General features: G+C 34.6%; 1 protein-coding gene across 6 annotated transcripts in view; it reads right to left on the reverse strand.

Moving 5' to 3' along the window:
* Positions 1-477: 477 nt before the first annotated feature.
* LOC132123569 (glycerophosphodiester phosphodiesterase domain-containing protein 5-like) overlaps positions 478-22,693 on the reverse strand; it is a 44,439-nt gene continuing 22,223 nt past the window's right edge. For 3 of the 6 annotated variants that reach the window (XM_059534281.1, XM_059534283.1, XM_059534282.1), the window contains exons 3-17: positions 16,636-16,739; positions 14,351-14,444; positions 14,083-14,142; positions 13,708-13,806; positions 12,900-12,993; positions 11,660-11,805; positions 10,151-10,233; positions 8,662-8,812; positions 7,715-7,936; positions 6,596-6,753; positions 6,242-6,389; positions 5,759-5,841; positions 3,830-3,844; positions 2,395-2,507; positions 478-1,055 (exon numbers count right to left, since the gene is read on the reverse strand). In XM_059534281.1, coding sequence (XP_059390264.1) covers positions 988-1,055; positions 2,395-2,507; positions 3,830-3,844; positions 5,759-5,841; positions 6,242-6,389; positions 6,596-6,753; positions 7,715-7,936; positions 8,662-8,812; positions 10,151-10,233; positions 11,660-11,805; positions 12,900-12,993; positions 13,708-13,806; positions 14,083-14,142; positions 14,351-14,444; positions 16,636-16,739 — 1,638 coding nt within the window. In that variant the 3' untranslated portion in view covers positions 478-987. Of the gene's footprint in view, positions 1,056-1,275; positions 1,506-2,394; positions 2,508-3,829; positions 3,845-5,758; positions 5,842-6,241; positions 6,390-6,595; positions 6,754-7,714; positions 7,937-8,661; positions 8,813-10,150; positions 10,234-11,659; positions 11,806-12,899; positions 12,994-13,707; positions 13,807-14,082; positions 14,143-14,350; positions 14,445-16,635; positions 16,740-22,693 lie in introns of all 6 variants that reach the window. The other 3 variants (XR_009426538.1, XR_009426539.1, XM_059534284.1) reach the window with 3 other exon arrangements.

Genomic DNA, 22,693 nt, shown 5'->3' on the forward strand with positions numbered 1-22,693 from the left:
ACAAAATATTTAATACATTAAAAGCTGTTTATCCAAAGGGGTGTGACTAAAATGACAAAATAACAGTTGAAAAAATGAAATTAAAATCACTGAACGATAGTCAAACACATTTTTTTTTTTTATTATAAGACAAGTTACATTTCACGGCATCAAAACTCTAAGCCAACTTCATTTATAAACAGTGTTCAACAACACAATCCAGTCTAAATTTTGAACAGACCCTCGTTCAAGGATCTTTACGTTTTGGTTTCTGTAATGCATCATTTCAACCTAATGGGGATTTTTTTGTTGTTGTTGTTGTTCTTAAACCACAGATATTTATGCCGAACATGAGCCTACATTTTCAATTTAATCTGGCATCATACGGACCAAGAAAATAAGGCTGGGTGATTTCCTCCCAAAATAACAACTGAACCACATGCTAAATAGGTGGTATATTAAATACAATAAATATAGCTTGAAGGCTAAAGGCAGGCACTCTGTAAACACCTGTTTATTTTTAAAAATATTCTTCACAACCATTTGAACAGAAGGCATCATTAGACTGTGAATATCACACCAAATCAAGATCTAGAAATGTAAAAAAAAAAAAAAAAATCTGGCATATTAGGTTATACTCCACATTGGCTGGCTATGGAAGATTATAAAAAATAAAATCCCCAAAAACCAACAGATGAAATCCACTATTTTATCACAGGCATGCTTTCAATACGAAGCAAGTAACAGGCATTCCAGGATCCTCAAGCGTTACGTAGGGGGAGAGGCCACAGATTTGGTAATAGTCAAGATGAACCGCACTTCCTACTTCTCTTTAATGTCCAGAATTTAAAACAAGCAATTTAATAGCGGAAGAAAAAATTAAATTTTCTACACACGGGTCCATCATAAACAGTAGGCTAAGAGTTGAGTCAGTAGTTGAGGGGAGACACCACAATCTTGATCAGGATGTGATGTGATTTTTCGTTCCATGAGTCAATGAGCAATGTCTTAATTGGTGTAGTAGTTAAATCCATTTTCCGTATAAGTATCATCGCTGGAGACTCCGTTGCTCACCTCTGTGGAATAAGATGAAAAGAGGCAATGCAAATTATGCTTAACACCCAAAAAGTTTACAAGACCTCCACTATGACAACTGCAAACCAAGGATCTTCAATCATACTTGAGATACAGCTGCTCTGTTCCAAACCCTAGTGAGCTGCCAGCCTCAACAGTGTTTTATTGGGCATCATAGGTATGATTCTGATGTGAAATAGTTATCATCCCCCTCGTACTCACCATATGCAGGCTACAGTTTCCCTGGCCATTGATGCTACAGCCTTGCATGAGCTACCATTCAAGCTGTGGGATGTCAGCAGAGTATGGATTGATGGATGAATGGATGCAGGAAGAGACAGGATGGTGGCAGACAGTGAGATACAGGAGGGAGAGGGAATGAGATGGAATGGGATGAAGGGATGCAGTGACACAGACTCAAACCCAGGAGGTGGACAGCTACTGTGGCTGACCTTAGAGACAGGGCAAACACACACACAGAGGCATGCAAACACTGTTGGGACACATGCACACACAATATTAATCCAAAAACACATTGCATGCAACCCTTGTAGAGTCACCTGGACGTTAATCACAAAATAACCCCTGACAGAGGGATCTTCTGTTGCTCTGAAGAAACATTATTATTTTGTGATAATGATTGATGGCTGTACATTATTCAACTTATTAGACAGCTACTTATCAAATAAACACACCACCTGTTCACCAGTGGATCCTCTGCAGTGAATGGGTGCCGTCAGAATGAGAGTTCAAACAGCTGATAAAAACACCACAATAATCCACACAACTTCAGTCCATCAATTAAAATCTTTTGAAGTGAAAAGCTGCATGTCCTCTATCCATGATATCGCTTCTTTCAGTTCACAATTGATGGACTAGAATTGGGTTTCTGACGGCACCCATTTACTGCAAAGGATCCACTGGAGAGCAAGTGATGTACTGTAATGCTACATTTCTCCAAATCTGTTCTGATAAAAAAAAAAATAACTCATCTAACATCTTCACTGGCCTGAGGGGTGAGTACATTTTCAGCACATTTTAATTTCTGGGTTAACTATTTCTTTTTAAATAGATACTGAAGTCCTTTAGTTTTGAGTCAAAATATGGCACTAATGAGCTTTTCTAACTTCTTGGTATGAAAAGAGAGACATGGTGGAGTAATATATGAGACATGAAGATTATTTTGCCATGGACAAGGGTTAAATATGTAATTTAGTGATTATTATACAAATATTTGATTGACCAATCAATTATTTCGTAGCACAGCGTAATAAGCTTACACATCGTGTTTCATCATGCCTTATAACAAACACCAGCAGGATGTGGTTTGGTGGCTCTTACCAGAGAAGATGAGCTTCTCCTTCATGATGTTGACATCTCTGCTGGATCTCCTGACGGCTGCACTCAGCATGATCTGCTCTGGGTTGTAGCTCCGCATCCCGCTCATTCTCCACCTGTGATCACATGCACACACAAACACAGACCAACCTTAGTGACCACATTCAAAAAGAGTTTATGCATTTCTAACTAATGAATCTCACAGTAGTTCATTAATGTTATTTGGTAGTCTATGATATATACAGTGTAGTTACACTACATTTCAAATGTTTGGGTTCAGTGACTTTTTTTAAATTAGTACTTTAAAGATACATTAAATGGATCAAAAGGGATGGTAAAGACGACTATTATATTACAAAAAAAATTATATTTCAAATGAATCTGTTCTTTTGAACCTTTTATTTATCTATTTATAATCCTGAAAAGATATATTACAGTTTCAACAAAAATATTAAGTTACTGTTTTCTACACTGATAATAATAAACGTTTCTTGAGCAGCAAATCAGCATATTAGAATGATTTCTGAAGAATCATGTGACATTGAGGACTGGAGTTATGGCTGCTGAAAATCAAACTTAAATAAATTACTACATTATATTTTGATATTAAGCATATTTATATTATTTCACAATAGTATTATTTTTTTTACTGTATTTTTGATCAAATAAAGCGACATATTTCAAAAATAATAATAATAAAAATTAAATACCATCCCCAAATTTTTGAAAGGTATTGAATTAATAATATTAAAGTCTTTAGATTTCAGATTTATGAATGAACTAAAAACAAAGCTGATAATATAAAGCTATTGTGACCATCTGTTCAAATTACCCAAAATACAATGTATGTGCTTTACTATTTATTTATTTATTTATCTGGTAATATCTTTTAATCAGACACCATCTGTCATCCGCCTGGGTTTTTTTTTTTTTTTTGGGTCGAAAACAAAAGCATTTGAATTAAACTGGACAGCTGGTAGGAATATTGATAACCTTAACCTTAAAAGCAAGTTACCATATAAGTGTAAATTGTTTTTGTGGCAAAAAAAAAAAAACACTCTTCTGCAACAGTAGAAAATTATTCTCTGACTGAAACAAAAGCGTCTGAATAATCTGTAACCGTCAGTCTTGTGATCGTCACCCCCTAGTGGATAAGTATGGAATGATTTAGCAAAACTCTCAAGTATACTTCCTTAATCCAAGTCATTTCACATAATGCACCTCAATTAAATATTAATTATATGTTAAATGATAAGCAGTGATACTAAAGTGTATTCATGTGGGCTGTGGTTTAGTAAGAATTAGTAATAGCATTGACAAGTACAGGTAGAATGAAAGATACAGGGAGATAGATTGAAACAGGGTTATACAGAGAAAGAAGGGCCAGAAAGGGGAGATAAAGACTGGCAGCATGAGCCAACAGCGCTGACCCAATTACCTGATCATGTGATAGCTGAGAGATGCCAGAATGCAGCAGAGAAGAGGAGCATGCACATCAGGCAGAGAGCAAGAAGAAGAGGAGGAGAGGTGGAAGAAAGGGTACAAGAGCAAAAGAAAGGGAGAGAATTAAGAGGTCAGTTCAGAAAAGCAGATGCAAATGTCACTATGGCAAGCTCAGCAAACATAGAGGATCCAAATCCCCACATAACATTGAGTTTTCAATTCACATATTTACCAGTCATGTTGATCTCTGACATTAAACATTATAATGCAAAACACTCTTATCCTTCCTTCCTTTCTTCCTTCCTTCTCGCTCTCTCTCTCTGGAGGCAATCGTGTTTTAGAATGCATTCATATTTATTTTGTAAAGGTCAAACAATGTGAATTTCACAATAGAAAGCTGTATTTGATCACATTAGATGAAACCCACTACTGGCTTGTGTGAAACACTCCAGGCCAAATTTTTACATTTTTGTATACTAGAATGTTTTAGTAGTGACTTTAAACAATATTTAGCTTTCATTACTACAACATTCAGAGTCATATTATCATTGAGACCAAAACAGTACTGTACTGAAAGTTTTTTATGTTCACAGAGAACATACAATTATTAAAATAATAAAATTAAAACTTTTATTTAGTAGCAAAAACAAAATATTTCCATATAGGATTATTTTTCTGTAAACAGGTCATTAATGCAGATGAGATTGAAATAATATTTTGTTTTTGAAATGAGATTAAAGTTTCATTAAAGTAATTTAGTATAAGAATTGGGAAGTTGGAAAGAATGACTTTGAAACTTTTAAAAACTAAATCTAAAACTTCTGCAAAACATTTTTTTTCGTTAATTGGAATAAAATAAATAAATAAATATAAAAAAATATCAGAGTAACAAAGCATAAACCAAAATTAGAAATGCTGTCTTGGCAAATAACTTTATTAAATAATGAATTAAGTTAAATAAGTTGAAGTACTAATATTACTTTAACTGGATTATAACTGAATTTATTAAAAAATAATAAATAAAGCTAAATAATATATATTATAAAAATTACATAAACAAGTCAAGTCCCTTGCGGGAAATTAGGGTGCTGCAAAAAATACATACAACAGACACATACTATATTTATAATTAAAAAAAAAACCATGAATACATACACTATATAATCAAATTAATTTCCCTAAATTCATCTTTGGTAGTCTATAGCGAGAACCTGAAGGGATCATAGAAAACTTTGGATACAAGAAATGGTTACAGTCCAGAGCACAAGATGGAGCCCGACTTTTTCAACATTTCTGTTGAACAAAACGTACAAACTTCTTTGTTCTTTAACTATAATCTTCCCTATGATTTAATGCATTTTTATGTTTCACACTGAGATTTCCAAACCAACAGCTAATGAAAAAAATTTACAGGACCGGCTCAGTGTAGGACTTATAGAACAATTCCATCAATGTCCTATCCTGTCCTATTTTGAATGATCTTAAATTTTAAAAAGAAATATGTCCCCTTTTACATTATACCTCTGTATCCACATCGAAACACAATCTATTATCAATAGTTGTTCCACACATTCCATATAATGTCATCTGACCCTGGGCTTTTTGTCTATTACACCACTTAAAAACCTTAATTATAACCTTAACCCTAATTAACTTAATTAACTTTTATAAAATGCTCTACATCCTTCATTAATAAATGCTTTCAGAGATTTTGTGAACTATGGCTTATTGTTTAGAAATATTTTATCCTGCTATTTCCAAGCAGGAGTCATAAAAAAAATAAATAATATAAAATTATTTTTTTTTTAATGAAAAATAAATAAATAATCCAAAAATAACACTGAACTTGATCTCAGGTCTTACTTTGAATAAAACATTGTCCCTATAATCTACGGCATGCCATGTCAAACAAGAGGACACTTACTTCTGGAATATAAATATTCCCAGAACTACAGCAAAGGAGATGAGATCAGTAGAGATCCATATCAAGCAGTACTCATCTGGACTCTAGAAAAAGACACAAACGCTAATGAGGCACACACACACCACTAGATGGCTCAAGAGAAATAGATATTACAGCCATCACTAGATCATTTTATTTCACTATTAATTATCTAATCTAAAACATGCTTAATAATACTATATTAAATAGGGTAATAATCTCAATATATATTTAATACAAATGTCATATTGATCATCTCAATCAATGTATTTAATATATACCCCTTAATATATTTATCATATTTTTGTTATATTCTAGAAGATCTTTTTTTAATAAAGGCAGTATGCTTTTCATTTTGAATAAAGGCCAGAGCAGCAGATGTTGATCAATTACATATCTTGGAAAAGTGTGACAGCTTTGTGCCATTGCTTAATAAATAACCTATACGCAGATGAGAGTTCGTACCATGAGCCAGAGCGGATAGTGCAGCTTCCTCAGCACCTGCGGAGCCTCGGAGGAGACGGACGGCACCCCACTGCACCACAGCAGGGAATACAGCCACGGCTCGTTCACCCAGTACAGAGTCAGACTGATGTTGTTCTCATTATACAGCCTATTAAAATAAACACACAGAGATAAATGAATAGCTTTTACACACTTTACAGTGCTTCTTTGGCTAAAGAATTACAGGTTTTTGCATTTCCATTTTATTACACTAGTGCCACAGATACTGCAGCTTTTGTTCCAAAAATGTCCTTTATGGTGTAATGTAGATGTTTTAAGTGAGCCAAGGTGTCTGTAAATAGGGAAGTGTCCTACTGGATGTCCTGCGCAGAGGCCTGGTTGTAGCGCAGCAGGACCCTGCTGATGTCTTTATGATGGAGTGTGTCGAGTGGCAGCTTCTGCACAGATGTCTGCTGTAAACCTGGAGCTGCTTTCCTCACCATCTCCCTGTTACTGTCCACAGTCCACATCACCTACACATAACACGTATAAAGCTGAATTTAAATGTGTTTAAATTATATATATATATATATATATATATATATATATATATATATATATATATATATATATATATATATATATACATATATACAGTACATACACACACACACACACACACACACACACACACACACACACACACGCACATATATATAATAAAGAAAAAAAATATTTTAATTATTTTATTTTATTATATTAAATTCTATTAGCTTGCAATGTAAATCAATCATATATTTATAACAGTATAGCAGACTAATGTATATAAATATATCAGTTGTCACGTTGTATCTCCCAATAATATGTATTAATAAGACATTATGCAAACATGATATGATACATTTTTCCTGTGTGACAGTAAGGTTAAATGCTTGGTTTTATGATGAAAGCTTTGTAGTTTCTATTGTTGATGGCAAAACATATAATGCGAAGCAATACAATGATAACTGAGAGATCATAATCAAATACGTCAAAAACATAATCCCAAACGTTCCTCGAAAGCCTGATGTATCATATTTGATACTCAAATAACATGATTTTTCTAAAAAATGATGTATGGATAATCAAGTAAAACCATGTTGCTTAAATCCAGCAAGTGTTCATGTTTAAATACTATTAGTTATTTTATAAAAATCTAATTCTTACATTTACTTGATCAAATCTTTGCAGAAAAAAAACAGTTGTTCTCTGCTGTTTTTATTGTGCTCATTATTTAGAGGCCTCAGAAAGGTGTATAATTTATAGGGTTAACATTATAATCATCATGTAATTGATATTAGTCAGAGCTAGGGGGAGCAACTATACAATCACATAAAACAGCAACAGATTCGTATCCTGAATCATATCCTGAACACATCTTTTTCAACCCCTGACCAAGGACAATGAGATTTCCAGTAGCACATCAATCGTTAGCATCACTTCCTCAAGACTAACCTGCCGCTGTGGTATTCCTGACCTCAGAACAGAGTCCAGGGTGATGTTGACCCAGTCGTGGTGGTGGGGGTGATTGGGTGGCGGTCTGCGCAGAGTGAATAGGACCGAGCTCTTGGACCTAGCCGCTAGTTTCAGCATCTGCTCCAAGCTGCACACTGTCTGGTTCCCCACTGACCATCGCTCATACGTTGACATGTACTGCACTGTCCAGAAGGGATCATCCTGCATTCAGTAAAAAGAGTTATATGCTGATATACACACTCATACAGTCCTAATGTAAAAGCCACTTTTAAATTCAGAAGAAAACAAGGGAATTTAGTTAAAATTTTGAATTGATGACTTGTTAGAGCTAAAAGGGGGAATATCACATTGGCACTAAACTCCATTTATAACTGGAGCAAAAGGTTCCTTGCACCAAAAACAGATAATTTAGTTTAAGTAACATTTACATTAAATACACTGTTTTTCTTACTGTACCTTTAAGATCTCTATATGTTAATGTGCTGAGACCATAACTGTGACTTGTTCTAAGTGACCTGTTTTGCATAAATGGTCAAGAGAGGAAGCTGTACATGAATATTAAAGCACATCTACACACAGTAGGGAAAAATGGCATAGAAATAATATTCATTCAGAATTTGCTAGTAATGGCTAGTAATTACAAAGAAACAGCAAGTACCACATTGATTTAAACATTACATTTCGAAGTAGAAAGACTGAAATAGTATAAACATACTCTAATAATCTATATTTAAAACTGAAAATTAATTTTAGTGTAGTTAATTGAACTCTTATTTCAAATAAGATAATTAGTTTTTTCCTGTACATCCTTTAACTATAAAAACACTGTTCAGTGTTACCATAAATAAATACATATTACAGTACTTACACCATTACATCCTATTTCAGCTGTACTGTGGACATTGTTTAGAGTTAATGGTCCATACCTTTAGAAACCACTGGCCTGCGTTCAGTGAGCTCAAATCAGTCCAGTTGAAGAGTGAAGCATCATCATACTGTCTCTCTGGGAACACTCTCCTCACGTTTGTGGTTCTCCTCAACGTCCGGTCTCTTATGAGGAACGGCACACCATCTAGACTACAGCCAAAGCCAGTGTTATACAGCAGTATATGTGATTAGACAGCACTTAGATTGCGACTTAGAAAATGCTTCCATTAGAGCTGGGTAATATTCAATGATAAGAAACAGAGAATAAAAATAAGGAGCTGACTTACGCTGTGATTGACAGAAATACATCTTAAAACACTTACTGAATAGTAGGATTGTTGGGCAATAGAAGTAGGTTTATTGCAACTCCGTAAATTATTATTTACTGTATTTAGCAGATGCTTTTAACAACCTACAGCCTTAAGCTAAATGCCTTGCAAGAGCTCAATGGTAGTACATTGTGAACCACCCGATCTAGAGATTGAACATTCAGGGTACAAGCCAAGGTACTTAACCTCTAAGCCACATTAACCGATTTCATTTTAAACCAGATATTCCCCAATCATAGCCTGAAAAAATATACAATACAGTGATGGCCCACAAGACTTCATTAAAAATGTCAATTCTTGGTATAGTGTTTCTCACAATATTATATATTATTTTTTCTTGGGGGGGGGGGGGGGGGGGGGGCAACACAATGGTCAAGGTGGATGACCCAAACTGAAACCATTTGATTGTTTTTATGATTTGCAATTATACCGTCCTATAATATATTTAAAATTTGTCAATAATTATAATGATTTCATATTTATTTAAAATGTAAATGATTATTATTATTATTATTTTTGTAGATGACATTCTTTTTCTTTGGTACTCAAAATTATGCCAGAGATGCTCTCCATATTGTGTTGCTTGTATTTTTATACACAAAATAAATAAAGAAACAGTGAAAAAACTGTCTAAAAGGACAAGAGATGATATCTCAATCTAAAAAGCCTGAGTGCTGACTGTCTTTAACCAAGATAAATTACAATCCAAAAGATGGACAATTTCTGCACCTTTATCTAAAGACGTGTGTTAAGTAGGCAGAGTAGATTATAGCTTAAGGGGGCTTCTTTATAAAGTCTTCCTGTCTATTCTAGTGTTCAATTAGTATGTGCTCACTGGGCTAAGAGACGTCACACCAACCTCTCATTATAGCAATCTCACACGGACACAAAAAAGGATTCACACTTTGAAATACACACTGTGTCCTTGTGCCTTTCAATACACTCACTTGCACATGGCTTTGTATAAACTATTTTTCCCTTTCAGTCAGTCACTCTCGACGTCACGTCGGATTACCAACGAATTGGAATCCCAATTCATCAGTCATCCGAAGTGATGTCTCCGTTCCCTCCTTCAGGGAACAAGGGTTACAATTACGTAACCAAGACAATTGAACTATACCAAGAGGAGAAAAACCAGACAGAATTAATGTATGAATACCTGATGGTCACATCCACCTCCAACCCACTAACATTTCTCTGCAGAGCTCTGTTGAACGATAGGAGAGTGTTCTCTGGAGCGAGCTGTACAAGAGAAAAAGAAAAAGCAGGTTGTATATCAAATATTGTAAATATAATAAAAGTATATTTATTATATTTTTGTTTACATAAAATATAACAAATAACACACACACATATATATATATATATATATATATATATATATATATATATATATATATATATATATATATATATATATATTTATTTATTTATTTGTTTATTTATTTATGTATTTTAGGTGTGTAACTGGACTCTTTATCTTCTCCCAGCATGATGTAACCAAAAAAAAAAAAGACAAACGATTGGAAACGGAAGAGTAAAAAGGCAAAAAGAGTAAAAAATTGCATATTTGAACCCTGTGGAGTTCAGAATGGAAAGATCTTTTTTAAACCAAAATGTGAGACTCTTCTCAAACTGGAGCTAAGCAGGTTGAGCAAAACCTCTTTGATGTTCTTTGGATATAAATCAATAACTCATCTCATGGAGGTTCACTGAGTGCTTGAGTGCCAGGTTCATGCTTATGCAAAGGCATGCAAGCAGCAACTTGAGATCATCTGCACACTGCGGGTCTAGATGTACTAGTGCATGTGACATCAATGCAAAATGAAGGATGCTTCTTTTGAAGCAAAAGAGAATGAGGAGAGGAATATATTAAGATCAGTATGCATGTGCCTTTGGAGAGCACTTATGGTTATGACACTCATTTTTTCATAAAGGCTTGTGCTTTTAACCCAAGTTTGGGTGTTTACAGCTGTAAATAAATTATTTTACTACATACAACATCTGAAAAAGGTAAATCCATTTTTGACTAAATAAATCAATAATTATATTAATAAAGTATATATATATATATATATATATATATATATATATATATATATATATATATATATATATATATATATATATATATATATATATATATAAAACATAAATGTTTCATATTTATTATTTATTATATACACACACACACACACACACACATATATATAATATTATAATATTGATTTCGACCACAACTGTACAAAAACATTAGCATTTTTTTCTGTGCCTTTATAAAATAGAAATGACATGCACATGTTAAAAGCATATTTCAGAGCACAATACACCAATACTACACACACAGGTGTATTGAAAAGCCTTCATAACCACCAAACCTTGAACAACGCCTACACAGAGATTCTCAGCAGCTCTTTCCTGAGTTATATTTAGCTATGACAAGCCATGGAAAAGAAATATGAGAAAGATAAATGGATGGAGAGGAAGAAAAAGAGAGAAAGATAGTGAGGGATGGAAGGACAGAGGAAAGAGAGAGAGGCACAGAGAGAGAGAGAGAGAGAGAAAGGACCAAACTGCCTCCAGCAATCCTTGATATAGCCTGAGCTTGATGAAGCATCTAGGGGAGACAGGAAGTGCACAGCACAATGTTGATAATTTGGCATCTCACCATTGGAGCTCCTTGATGGCCGATGATGGTGGGTGCTGCTTTGAGACTCCCACGCTCCATAATACAGGGTGAGGAGATTGACAGCGGAATGAAGTAAAGCGTGAGGAGAACACTCAGGTAGATGAGGAGAACCATCAACTGAATCCCTAGAGAACCAACAACATCGTTATCTGAAGTGACAAATCAGACACAGCTTTAAAAAAATGGATTTTTAAGGCATTAACTAAAATGGCTATAAAATTGCTTTTTTAATCAGTTTGAATGGTGATCACATTTGTTATGTCATCTTGGTTGCAGAAGCTAAGTGTCTAAGTACATTTTTTTTTCAAGAGAAAATGCCTAAATTGACATTTTAGATAAGAAAAAAGTATACAATGCAGATGTGAATGCTGAGCCAATAGATTGAATCTGTGCGGTCTCATTGTACATATCTAATGTGTTTGCTATTGTTAGTGTTGCTGTAGGTAATTGGATGTGCATAGAAATGTAGGCCAAAGAATGCAATAACTTTCCTTTTGACGGCTTAAAATATAAAGATCTTTAGTAGTATTCTGACACATTTCTGAATGCATGATGTGTGGAATTAAGCTTGCACTGCTATTTAGTTCACATGCTTGCATACAGTATGTTTCGAGGGACAAATGTAGGTTGCTTTGTGAAATTTACTAATTATTAAGACAAAATACACCAACATTGAAAAGTTTGGATTCTTAATATATGATACTTTTTATGCAGCAAGAATTGTTTTTTTATATTACAAAAGATTCAAATTTAAGTAATTGTTGTTCTTTTAAACTTTTAAACATTTTTAATAAGAAAGTATTACTGCAAACAAAATTAGCATCTCAGGTCATGCGACACTTAAGACTGAAGTAACAGCTGCTAAAAATTCAACTTTGTCATTAAAGGAATACATTACATTTTAAAATACATAATATGTCCCTGAGGAACCGAGAGAAAGTCGTCTGATTAACTAAATAAGATGAGCCAGTTAAATTTGTGCTTGGATGAATCATATGAGCTTGGGTAAACTGAAATGAAGAATCAATAGCAGTATATTAATTTTACCTGTAATGCTGTAACATGAAACACCAGCGCATTGAGCTAGTGGTGATAGTAATGTGTCTCTGTGTGACGATAGGAATGTATCGAGATTTCTCTGTGTAATGATTAACATCTAGTTAATAATGATGTATAACTGAGAGATTGCTCTTTAAGCGAGGAGCTGGATTCATCTTACTAGTTTTCTCTGCTCGTGCCACCTGTCCAGCCACCAGCCAGGCCAAAGCGGTAACTGCAGCCAAAGCACCGATGTGCAGGAAAGGACCAGTAGCCTGAATAAAAACAGAGTCATTCATTTGTTCTAAATATACAATAAGAACAATATCTAGACAGTGGAGGAACCTCAAGTGTCTGTAGAAAAAAAAAGAATTACAGAAAAAGATCTCATTCACAAGAAAAACTTATAGCCTAAGACATAATTTAAAAAGCAATATTTAAAGGTTTGGAGAAAGTAAGATTTTAAAAGGTTTCTGAAATCTCTTTGCTCACCAAGGCTGCATTTGTTTGCTCAAAAGAACAGTAAAAATGTAATATTATGACATTATTACAATTTTAAATGTTCTATTTTAACATAATTTAAAGATCACATGATATTTTAGAAATAATTTTTATATGCTTCTTTTGGTACTCAAGAAATGTTACAATGCTTCAAAACAGAAGTACTGCTTAACATTCCTGTGAAATAAAAAGTACAAAAGAACAGCATTTACTTGAAATAGAAATCTTTTGTAACAATGTAAAAGTCTTTGCTGTCACTTTTGATCAGTGTAATGTGTCCTTGCTGAATGGAACTCTAAATTTCTTTGGAAAAATAAAAATCATACTGATCCCAAATTTTTTTTTCAACGGTAGTGTAACTATAAACATTAACACAGAAATTCACTGACATTTCAATATTCCCAATGTCTGACTTTTGAAATCCCATATATATTCAGGGTTTCCGAGACTGTGGGAACCCATGAAATCAGACATCTAAAAGAACGTACCTGAAGAGAAATCCAAACTACATCCCATTCCTCTTCCCACATCTGAGTGACCGATATCACACTAATTATCGTAGTGAGCAAAGCGGCTGTGACACCAACCTAGAGAGAAAAACACCACTTCCTTCAGTTTCACTTCATTTTATGCAATTCTACTTCATTTATTCAGCAAACTACACTGAAAATCCACAATGCTCCATTTCTGTTCATAAACAAACAGGAAATACTACTTTAACTCCGCCAATGTGGCCAGAAAGCCTCAGGGCATAACAAAGTGTTTGTGACACTGTGTCAAGGTTAATTTGGTTTGTCTCGCATAAACAGACAAGGTTCTCTTTTTCTATTCTTGGAAATAACATTTCAGAGGTTGACGTTTACCTTGTGGAGCCAGTGGAGGTTTAACTGCTGCCCGACAGCCACATGGCACAGGGCTAAAATCTGGACCAAAAAAGGACAAATATTACATTCAGCGAAAAACTTGATGACAGCAACTGTTCAGATGAAGTGATAACTGGGGTATGTAGCTAAAACAGCATAATAATGCCAAATGGTGACATGTACACACATGTCTGAAAGAGACAGTTAAAAGCACTGCTGGTTTTGGAGAGTTTTTAGTATGCAAATCCACAGAGCAGTTACAACTCACCGTTAAAAATGCAATATAGGTGAAACCAGCTGCTGTAGCAGCCAAAATGGGAACGGTTCCATCACTCCACTCCCCTGAACGGTTATATAAAAACCTGTGGGAGCACAACACCGGAAAAAAAGTGTTAGCAGTTGATTCTTCAGCGTTAGATTTCTTGCTTATCTTATGTTATGATCAGACTGCATTAAGGCCTAATCAAATAACCAAGCCCTTGAAAAAAAAAGGCTAAAAATCTTTCGATAGGCTACACATTTCTCTTTTACAAAAAGCATAATCTGCCTAGTTTGTATCTTTAAAACAAAGGGAGTTAAAGCTCATGAGACTACAGGGCACAGCAAGGTCAGTACTAGCATTATTTAACATCTAAACTCATGAGAGTGCGATCAGAATTGAACACTGGCTTGCGGATTCATGAATCCTGTGCAGTAAATCCTGTATACTCCTTAATATTTTATTAAAATGGTGAGTGTAAAAGGTCATATTATCCCTTGATATGTTAGTAGTATGCTATGTTTGTCACATTACATATTATTATTATTAATTAATTGTTATTTTTTAGTTTTTTCCTTCTGTACTCAATGTCATATATGTATGTACAGATTCCTGGCTCATTCTGATTCTAAATAAGATAAAACTAATTAAGTAGCATTCAATAATTCTGTAAAAAAAAATATATATATATATATAAAAATAATCTTTTCCAAATAATTCCCAATTTTATAAACAGAAATGGCTGAATAATAAGATTAGAAAAACTGAAAAGAAAATTTGGGGTCAATAAGATTATTTTTAGAATATTTTTATTTAATTCTTACTCCTATTTTTTTCTATATTTTTTTAATTCAGCAAAGATGTAATCAATGTATTAAACGTGGCAGTAAAGACATTTATAATGTTACAAAAACATTTTAAACTTTGTTTTTGTTTCTAGTGAATAGAAACAAAAATATGAATTGCCAATACAGTAATAAAATATATTTTAAAATAAATAACAGAAAAACATTATTTTAAACTGTACCAATGTTTCACAGTATTATTAGCTTTCTATATTTTTTTATCAAATAAATGCATCCTTGGTGAGCACAAGAGAGTTCTTTCAAAAACATTTCAAAATTTCTACTGACATCAGACTTTTGTATTGTTGAGCACATAGAACACATGTACATCTATACTGCAGCAATAGTGTTGGAATGTTATTCTCAGCCTAGGATCAGAATGGAAAAATGGGGCAGGCAGATTATAAACCACCGTAATCACTTTAGAATTGATTGCCTAAATGTGTCTCAGTGGATGGAGTCATATCAAGGGTTTGCCTGTCTGATCACAGATTCTACATGCACAGTCCTTCAGGGCAATAACTGGAGGTCGTTGTGAATCAACCCTCTTGTCCTCTACAGTAACAATCAAGGACTGTACCTCCCCTGAGACTGTGTGGGAGGAGAAAAGTGACATTGAAAAGGAAAAGAAAGCAGGAGATGAAATAATTAGAAAGATCAGGAGAAAACAACCTTGAGCAACAAAACAAACAATGGCTTTCGCTGTCACATTGTTTTTAATGTCCTCAATCAGTTTTACAGAGCATGTGGCTCCTGGAAAATGGAAGATTATGTATCAACAGTTACTGTAAAAATGTCTGAGAGTGACTTAATAGCTAAACCATAACTGAATGTAAATGTGGGAGTTTGTTAATATTTTACAGAATTATGCAGATTATGTTATATTTTAAAATGATATATAAATGAATAAATACTATCTTATAATAATATTATACATCAGATTTTATTTAATATTAAAGTAATATATATATGTCATTTATGCATACTACATACATACATAGTACACAAAAGTGACTATTCCATTTAATGTTTAACAAATAAACTGGAAATAATAACAGCCTCAATTTCAACCTCTTTTTCTTCACTCATTGTTTAATTGGACTTACAAAAGCAAACACATTTTTACACAAACTTGCATTCAAAAGACAAAATAACTGCTTTTAAGATAACAACATACTACTCGTATTAATTTATTGCATAATGCATACTGTTTTGCATGCTAAAAGTAGTATGAAGTATAGAGTATATACTGCAAAGTATGCAGTAAGGTATTCTGAATACAAGCCAAGAACAGCCCAGCATTTCTATAAAATTACATGCAATCTGTTCTTTCAGAGACCTTTCCATGAACTCTGGATTACCAAGGGTAGGATTATAACAAATTTGATTTTGGAAAGCTCATGACGGAGACTGTGGGATCACTGATGAAAGTTTATAAGGCCCACTCACCAGTTAAACTCGCTGTAGTCATTATGGGCCTCCCACCAGAAGTAAAACCACACCAGTAACAGGGAGAAAGTGCAGAAGAGAATGAAGGACCACAAACACTCCCACTGGAACAAAGAAACACAACAAACAAATAAAAATCGTTTAAATAGGAGTTCAAATAATTCTGTTACATAATTTGTGATTATCAGCATCAGTATTATTAAATGGGTTGGTGCCAGCATGAATTAATACTGTGCCAAAAGATAATCGAGAACAAATATTTCAAAATACTGTCAAAGCTGTTTAAAAATTGAGTGAAATTTAATAGAGTTCTTATAGTGCCTCAGGACATGACTGCATACTCACATTAAACTCAGTTAATATGAATATAGCTACTTCAATAGTGAGGCCTGCCTTCATCACAGATTCATTAGTGAAAAATTAGTCCAATTATTATTATTATTTTTTTTTAACACAATGGAATTGGGTTTGTGGATTAATGGCTAATGTGCAATTACATATTGGAATGGACTAATGTTACTATAATTTCCAAATCATACAGAACACTTAGAAAGCATGTATTAATTCCTAAGCCCAATCTTCCAAAAATGCCTAAATATAGATGGATACAGAGGATTATGGGTAATTCTGAGCAGAAAAATAATACACACAAATAAATGCTGCTAAACCTGAGATCTCCCACCAGCATCACAGACTGAGTGCACCAAATCAATATCACACCATAAAACAGGTCAAATGTCAAATTCAGTATTGTTTTTCCAAATTAGTTTTCCAACGAGTTTAAAAATGGCACCAGACTGAGAACAACAGAAATGTTTAGCACTGACAAGTCATTGTGTTGGTGGCTGCAGTAAAGAAGAGTGGTTGCAGAGTGTTGCTATGCAGTTATTACAGTACTCTGATTAGCTTTTAAAGGGACAATAAGTAACTTTTTAGGTATTTTATTATCTAAAATCAATATTTTTATTCATAAATATGCCCTCAATGGTGTACAAATACCTATGCCAATGTTTAAACTAATCCTCGTAAATGAAGAATTTATTATCTTTATATACATGGGACGGGTAGGTCGACGGAGGCTTCCATGTAGTTCCGCCATCTTGCAAAACTATAATAGCAGAGAGGGACAAAAAGTACTAAGCCAATGGGTTTCCACAACGCGTTTTCGGTCAGAGCCAGAAACGCAGGTGAGTGCAGTGAGAGGCGCTTGAAACTGCACCGGCAAGTTTAAAAGTCTGGATTGCATTCTTATTATGGACCATACATATGCCGCGCCACAGGAGAAGAAAACATCGTCGCCAAAACGAAGTGCTATTAGAAGACATCCTGTCAAAGCTTTTTGGTACATATCGCCTAACGTAGATGCAACGCGCATTTGAAAAAGCGAGGCGCTGGAGAGCAAAATTAGTTTGAATGCAAAATACAATTTCACCACTAGATGGGAGTAATTCCTACTTACAGTCCCTTTAACGTGTTGCTAGGCTGTTGCTAGGTAGTTCTGAGTGGTTGCTAGGTATTATAGACCCAGGTTTTGAGACATGGCTCAGGTCCCTCATACAATGTAAGTCTATGGGATTTTTTTTAGAGATTACAGATTACTTTTACAAATAGTGGGAATTAGCATAACAATATAGACCAATACAGATTTCTAAGCATAGGGTTTATCATAATTTATGAAGAAAATCTAAATAATAAATCAGATAACTTAAAAAAATAAATAAAACACTTCTCTTCAACATCATTCATCATGTGACAAATTTTAAGTTTATCACTCAAGTAATCCATGGCCTGACTTATTCATAACCTAGAACACACAACCTTAATGAGACGACAATAGTTCAGTGTATGAATTGATAAACACGGCTGTGTTTTTGGCACTCATGTGGTTGTCGCAGCTGAACAGATTGCCATGACATCATCAGGGCCACTGAGCAACAAGCAGCATACATCTTAACAGAAGGGGTTCAGAATACCGCTGGGCAGCAAATTGTGTTTCCTCTAAATGAGAATATTATCTCATCATTAAGCTTCAAAAAGCTTATTTTGGAAAGCCTTGTTTCATTCCATCCTGCTGATCTAAGATGGCAGCACCACTCAACCACTTAGTAGCCTACCAAAGTAAGCACTTTTTACACTATTTCCCAAGGGGAGAGTTGAATTTGTATTGTGTGTCTATGACAGTGTCTACAACTGTTACATCTGGCACAGAAACACTTCTATGAAGAAAATCAAAGTAACAATTCCCTTTAAAACTATCAGAGTAAAGCTTTGCAAGGCACATTTGTTTTAACGCTGTAAAGACTCTTGCTAATTGGTTTAGGTGGGTTGAAATTGCATGGTTACAGTGGCAGCCTTTAATCATCTTCATTAAGTTAAACAGGCTTATCTGATGCTGAAATACGGGCATAATAATATCTCAAGCTGAGATCTGCAAAGGACTGGCTGCAATTATGAAAATTAGCCAACAGATTTTTTAGCGTTTCCTAAGGAAACAACCAAGCCAAGCTATACCAATGCCCAAAAACAATACAAACAGAAACCTAGAAACAGCAAAACGCAGCTTTTTCTTGGAGTGCCTTGACTTTGCCGCCCCGGAATTATAGAATTTATTCATACAGTAAGTATTAGCTGCACACAACTGCTCCCTTGAGGCACCAGCTGTAGTTCAAAATCCCACTGACTGCTAAATATTTATTCTACAGAGGCAAAGGGCACAGAACACAGGGAGGCCAGCTACCCGATGTGAGAGAGTGAAGGAGAGGCGGTGGGTGGAAGCGAGTGGATTGAAAAATGAAGTGGATAATGTAGAGGAAGCAGCTGAGCAACGTCCTTTCATAACAGTCCCTCAGCAGTAAAGTCCATCCGTAAGCAAGGTGCAAAATCAGGCTCTTTTTACACAGTTGACTGACCTGTTCTGGAATAGATGACATGTAATCCATTAACAGTACTGTTTAAAGAAAAGATTGATTATTATACTGGTGTACAGCAGTACCTTTCGATATGCGACTCAAAAACTAGACTACACAACTGAAAAGAAAATGTCATTGGAGGTAAAGTTTATATTAGGTGGAATTAAATTTTAAAAATGACCTTTAGTAATCCACATGGATTCAATTTAAGACTCCTAGTGCTTAAAGCTTCATGGATTACTGAATGGACCATTTGTAGTAGTGAAAGAGGTGTGACGTACAGTACATTTTCTCTACAGTGTTGGCATTTCCATATGGTTATTTTTGGTCCTGAAAATTGTTCACTACAGCTTGACAGTGTCTGCTTGAGGGTTACAGCCAGAAATGCTGGATTTCTAAATGAAAAGGTTGTGAACATGACTAATTTCCACTTGAAATTACATGTTTATTTCTATTCAAAATGTTCCATTGATGTTAATTCTTATGTAAAAATCATCGTGGGTCAATAATGTGTCGGCAGCAACAAAGAGTACTTTTATAAGCTGCCTTTGCAAATATTAAAAAAATTACAAAATGGAATGTGTACTTTAAACATGGAACAACATGAATGACCAAGAACTAAATGTCAGATGCACATCAATCTCTATTCAACAGCACTCAATAGACAAGGTCTCTGTAAATTAATACTTAAAGGGATAGTTCACACAAAAATAAAAAATTCTGCCATTTACTCACCTTGTCATTCCAAAACTCTATTACATTTTTTTTTCTGAAGAACATAAAAATGAATGTAAATGTCATTTGGAAAAATGTCTCAGTGTACATACAATAAAAGTCAGTAGGGTCCGAAACAACAGAATTTACAATTTTAATGAACAACGCCTTTAACATCTTTCTTTTTCTCCAATCTGAAATGAGCTTAACCTAATAATCTCCATGCTGACAGACAGGGAAAGATTAAATCTGACAAGAACTTGAATTGTAGGTCACCTTGTAGGAAATGCTTGCACTAGATAACTTACTCATGGATAAATTCATCAAAGCCATTTAAGAATGCTGCTCTGATCTGTAAACACGAGCCCTGAATGACTGCAACATGAAGAACATTGCAGAGAACAGATTACTATGTGCAAGACAGCGTCTAGGGAACAGAATGTAATCACAGACATAATCTGTATTCCTGAGGGATGGAAAGTGTTTAAGAGCCCCAGTTTGTTGCTGATGCCGTCTAAAGATGCATTTAACTGTCTGTGTCTATGAGTTTTTTCCAGTCGAATGGAAATCAAAGTCTTCAGCCTGAGGGAAAACACTGACTGGTTGGTTGGCCTCTGGCTAAGTCTGTAATGGTTTTGTACATGCTGCAAGTGGGTACATGGGTAGAGTCACCATCTCTCATTCTGCATCATGTCTCTGGTGACACCCTGCCCTCAGTACCGACTGGAAGAGGAGACATTTTAACATACAAAACTGTTCACCGGACAAAGAGCTATTTGAACTTTGTTTAACAAGTGTTTACCTAGTGAGGTGTTAAAAGGGATATTTTGCACAAAAATTAAACCTCTGTCATCATTTACTCAAATTGTTCCTAAAATTATTTGACTTTCTTTAGCTTATGGAATGCAAAAGAAGATCATTTGAAGAATGTTCCTAACCAAATAGGTTTGGTGTCCATTGAGAGAAAAAAGTGAGACGTTTCTCAATTTCTTCTTTAATTTCCATTGAAGAAAATACTTCAGGTTGGAATAACATGAGAGTGAGTAATTGAAGACAATTAAAATTTTGGGGTGAACAACCGCTTTAAAAATTTTATTTTTAGGGATACACCTAAAGCTTGGATGCTATTATCAAAAAAAAAATATGAACAGAAACTGTAAATTCAACTGACTGGATAACAGTGAAGAAAAAGCAGCACAATTGTGAAATTATCCTGGTTTAATCACATTTAACGTAATCAATGGATGGTTTACATCATCACTGTCATATGTAAAAATACACTTTTACTTCAGTGCCTGTATATTTAAACAATATTTTCAATATTTTTTGACCCAACAATGTAAATTCACATCAAGGAAACTAGTCACCATCACTTAATAATTTTACATTAATATAAATTATATATATATAATTTATATTAATTGGTATATATACACACACTTTTTTTTTAAATAGGGTTTTTATTTCAGGGCAACATCAAGGAATTTTTTCTTTCCAATATTTTACTTTGTTTTGATATGTTCACACAGCAGCAGGACATGACTGTCAGTCCAGTTTGGAGGCTTACTATGATTATGTTTATAGAGAAATTGGATATGAAAGAGATTGACAACCACATTCTATAAACAGTGACTCACAGCCATATTTTGAGGGATTTCAGTTAATGTGAGCTGATAACGAATAGCTGAACACAGCCAATCAAAAACATTTAAAACATCTTACTGAGCCCAAACTTTTGAACAGTACTGTCTGTAATTAAACAGTTCTTCCACTATATGCCGGCCGCTGCTGGTATTGTGTATTGTGTTTTGTGAGCTATATTGGCTTGCACAAACCATGCAGGGGCCCATGGGAGAAAAGGACACTCCCATTCACATGCTCTTTGTGTTGGGATACCTAAATGGAAAAACTCTCAATTATTACTAAAGAGGGATCTCTTTTCAGTGGAGCACAGCTACAGCTTAAACAGGAGATGACCACACATTTCCCTCTCACACACACACACTCTTACCAGACACGAAGACAGGCTTCATATAGAATAAGTCGACAGAACTAGTCATATTAGACCACTGTACACCATGCTCTTTTGGGTTAATGCACCAAGCCCTTGTATTGCATTTGAAATGGCAGATGGAATCTCTCTGCTCCAATGAAATATGTATACGCTTTGCATCCTCCCTGGTCTCACAGCTGAGATTTTAGTGTGTCATATGAGGGCAAGACCTGGACAATGTGGTGGGGTGGGACAAATATAAAAAAAGTTATGTATTAGACACATGGTCTGAACTGGCGGTTTCTGTGGACAGGGTCAGGCCTACCGTTACAGACAGTCAAGACTGAGCTGAAATCGCTGACAGCACAGTACAAGCAGCTGAGAGCCAGAGAACAACAGGAAACCAGGCAATGGCTTAGTCTTCTTCTGTGGAATTAAAATG

This window comes from Carassius carassius, chromosome 41, assembly GCF_963082965.1.
Source record: "Carassius carassius chromosome 41, fCarCar2.1, whole genome shotgun sequence".
NCBI lineage: Eukaryota > Metazoa > Chordata > Actinopteri > Cypriniformes > Cyprinidae > Carassius > Carassius carassius.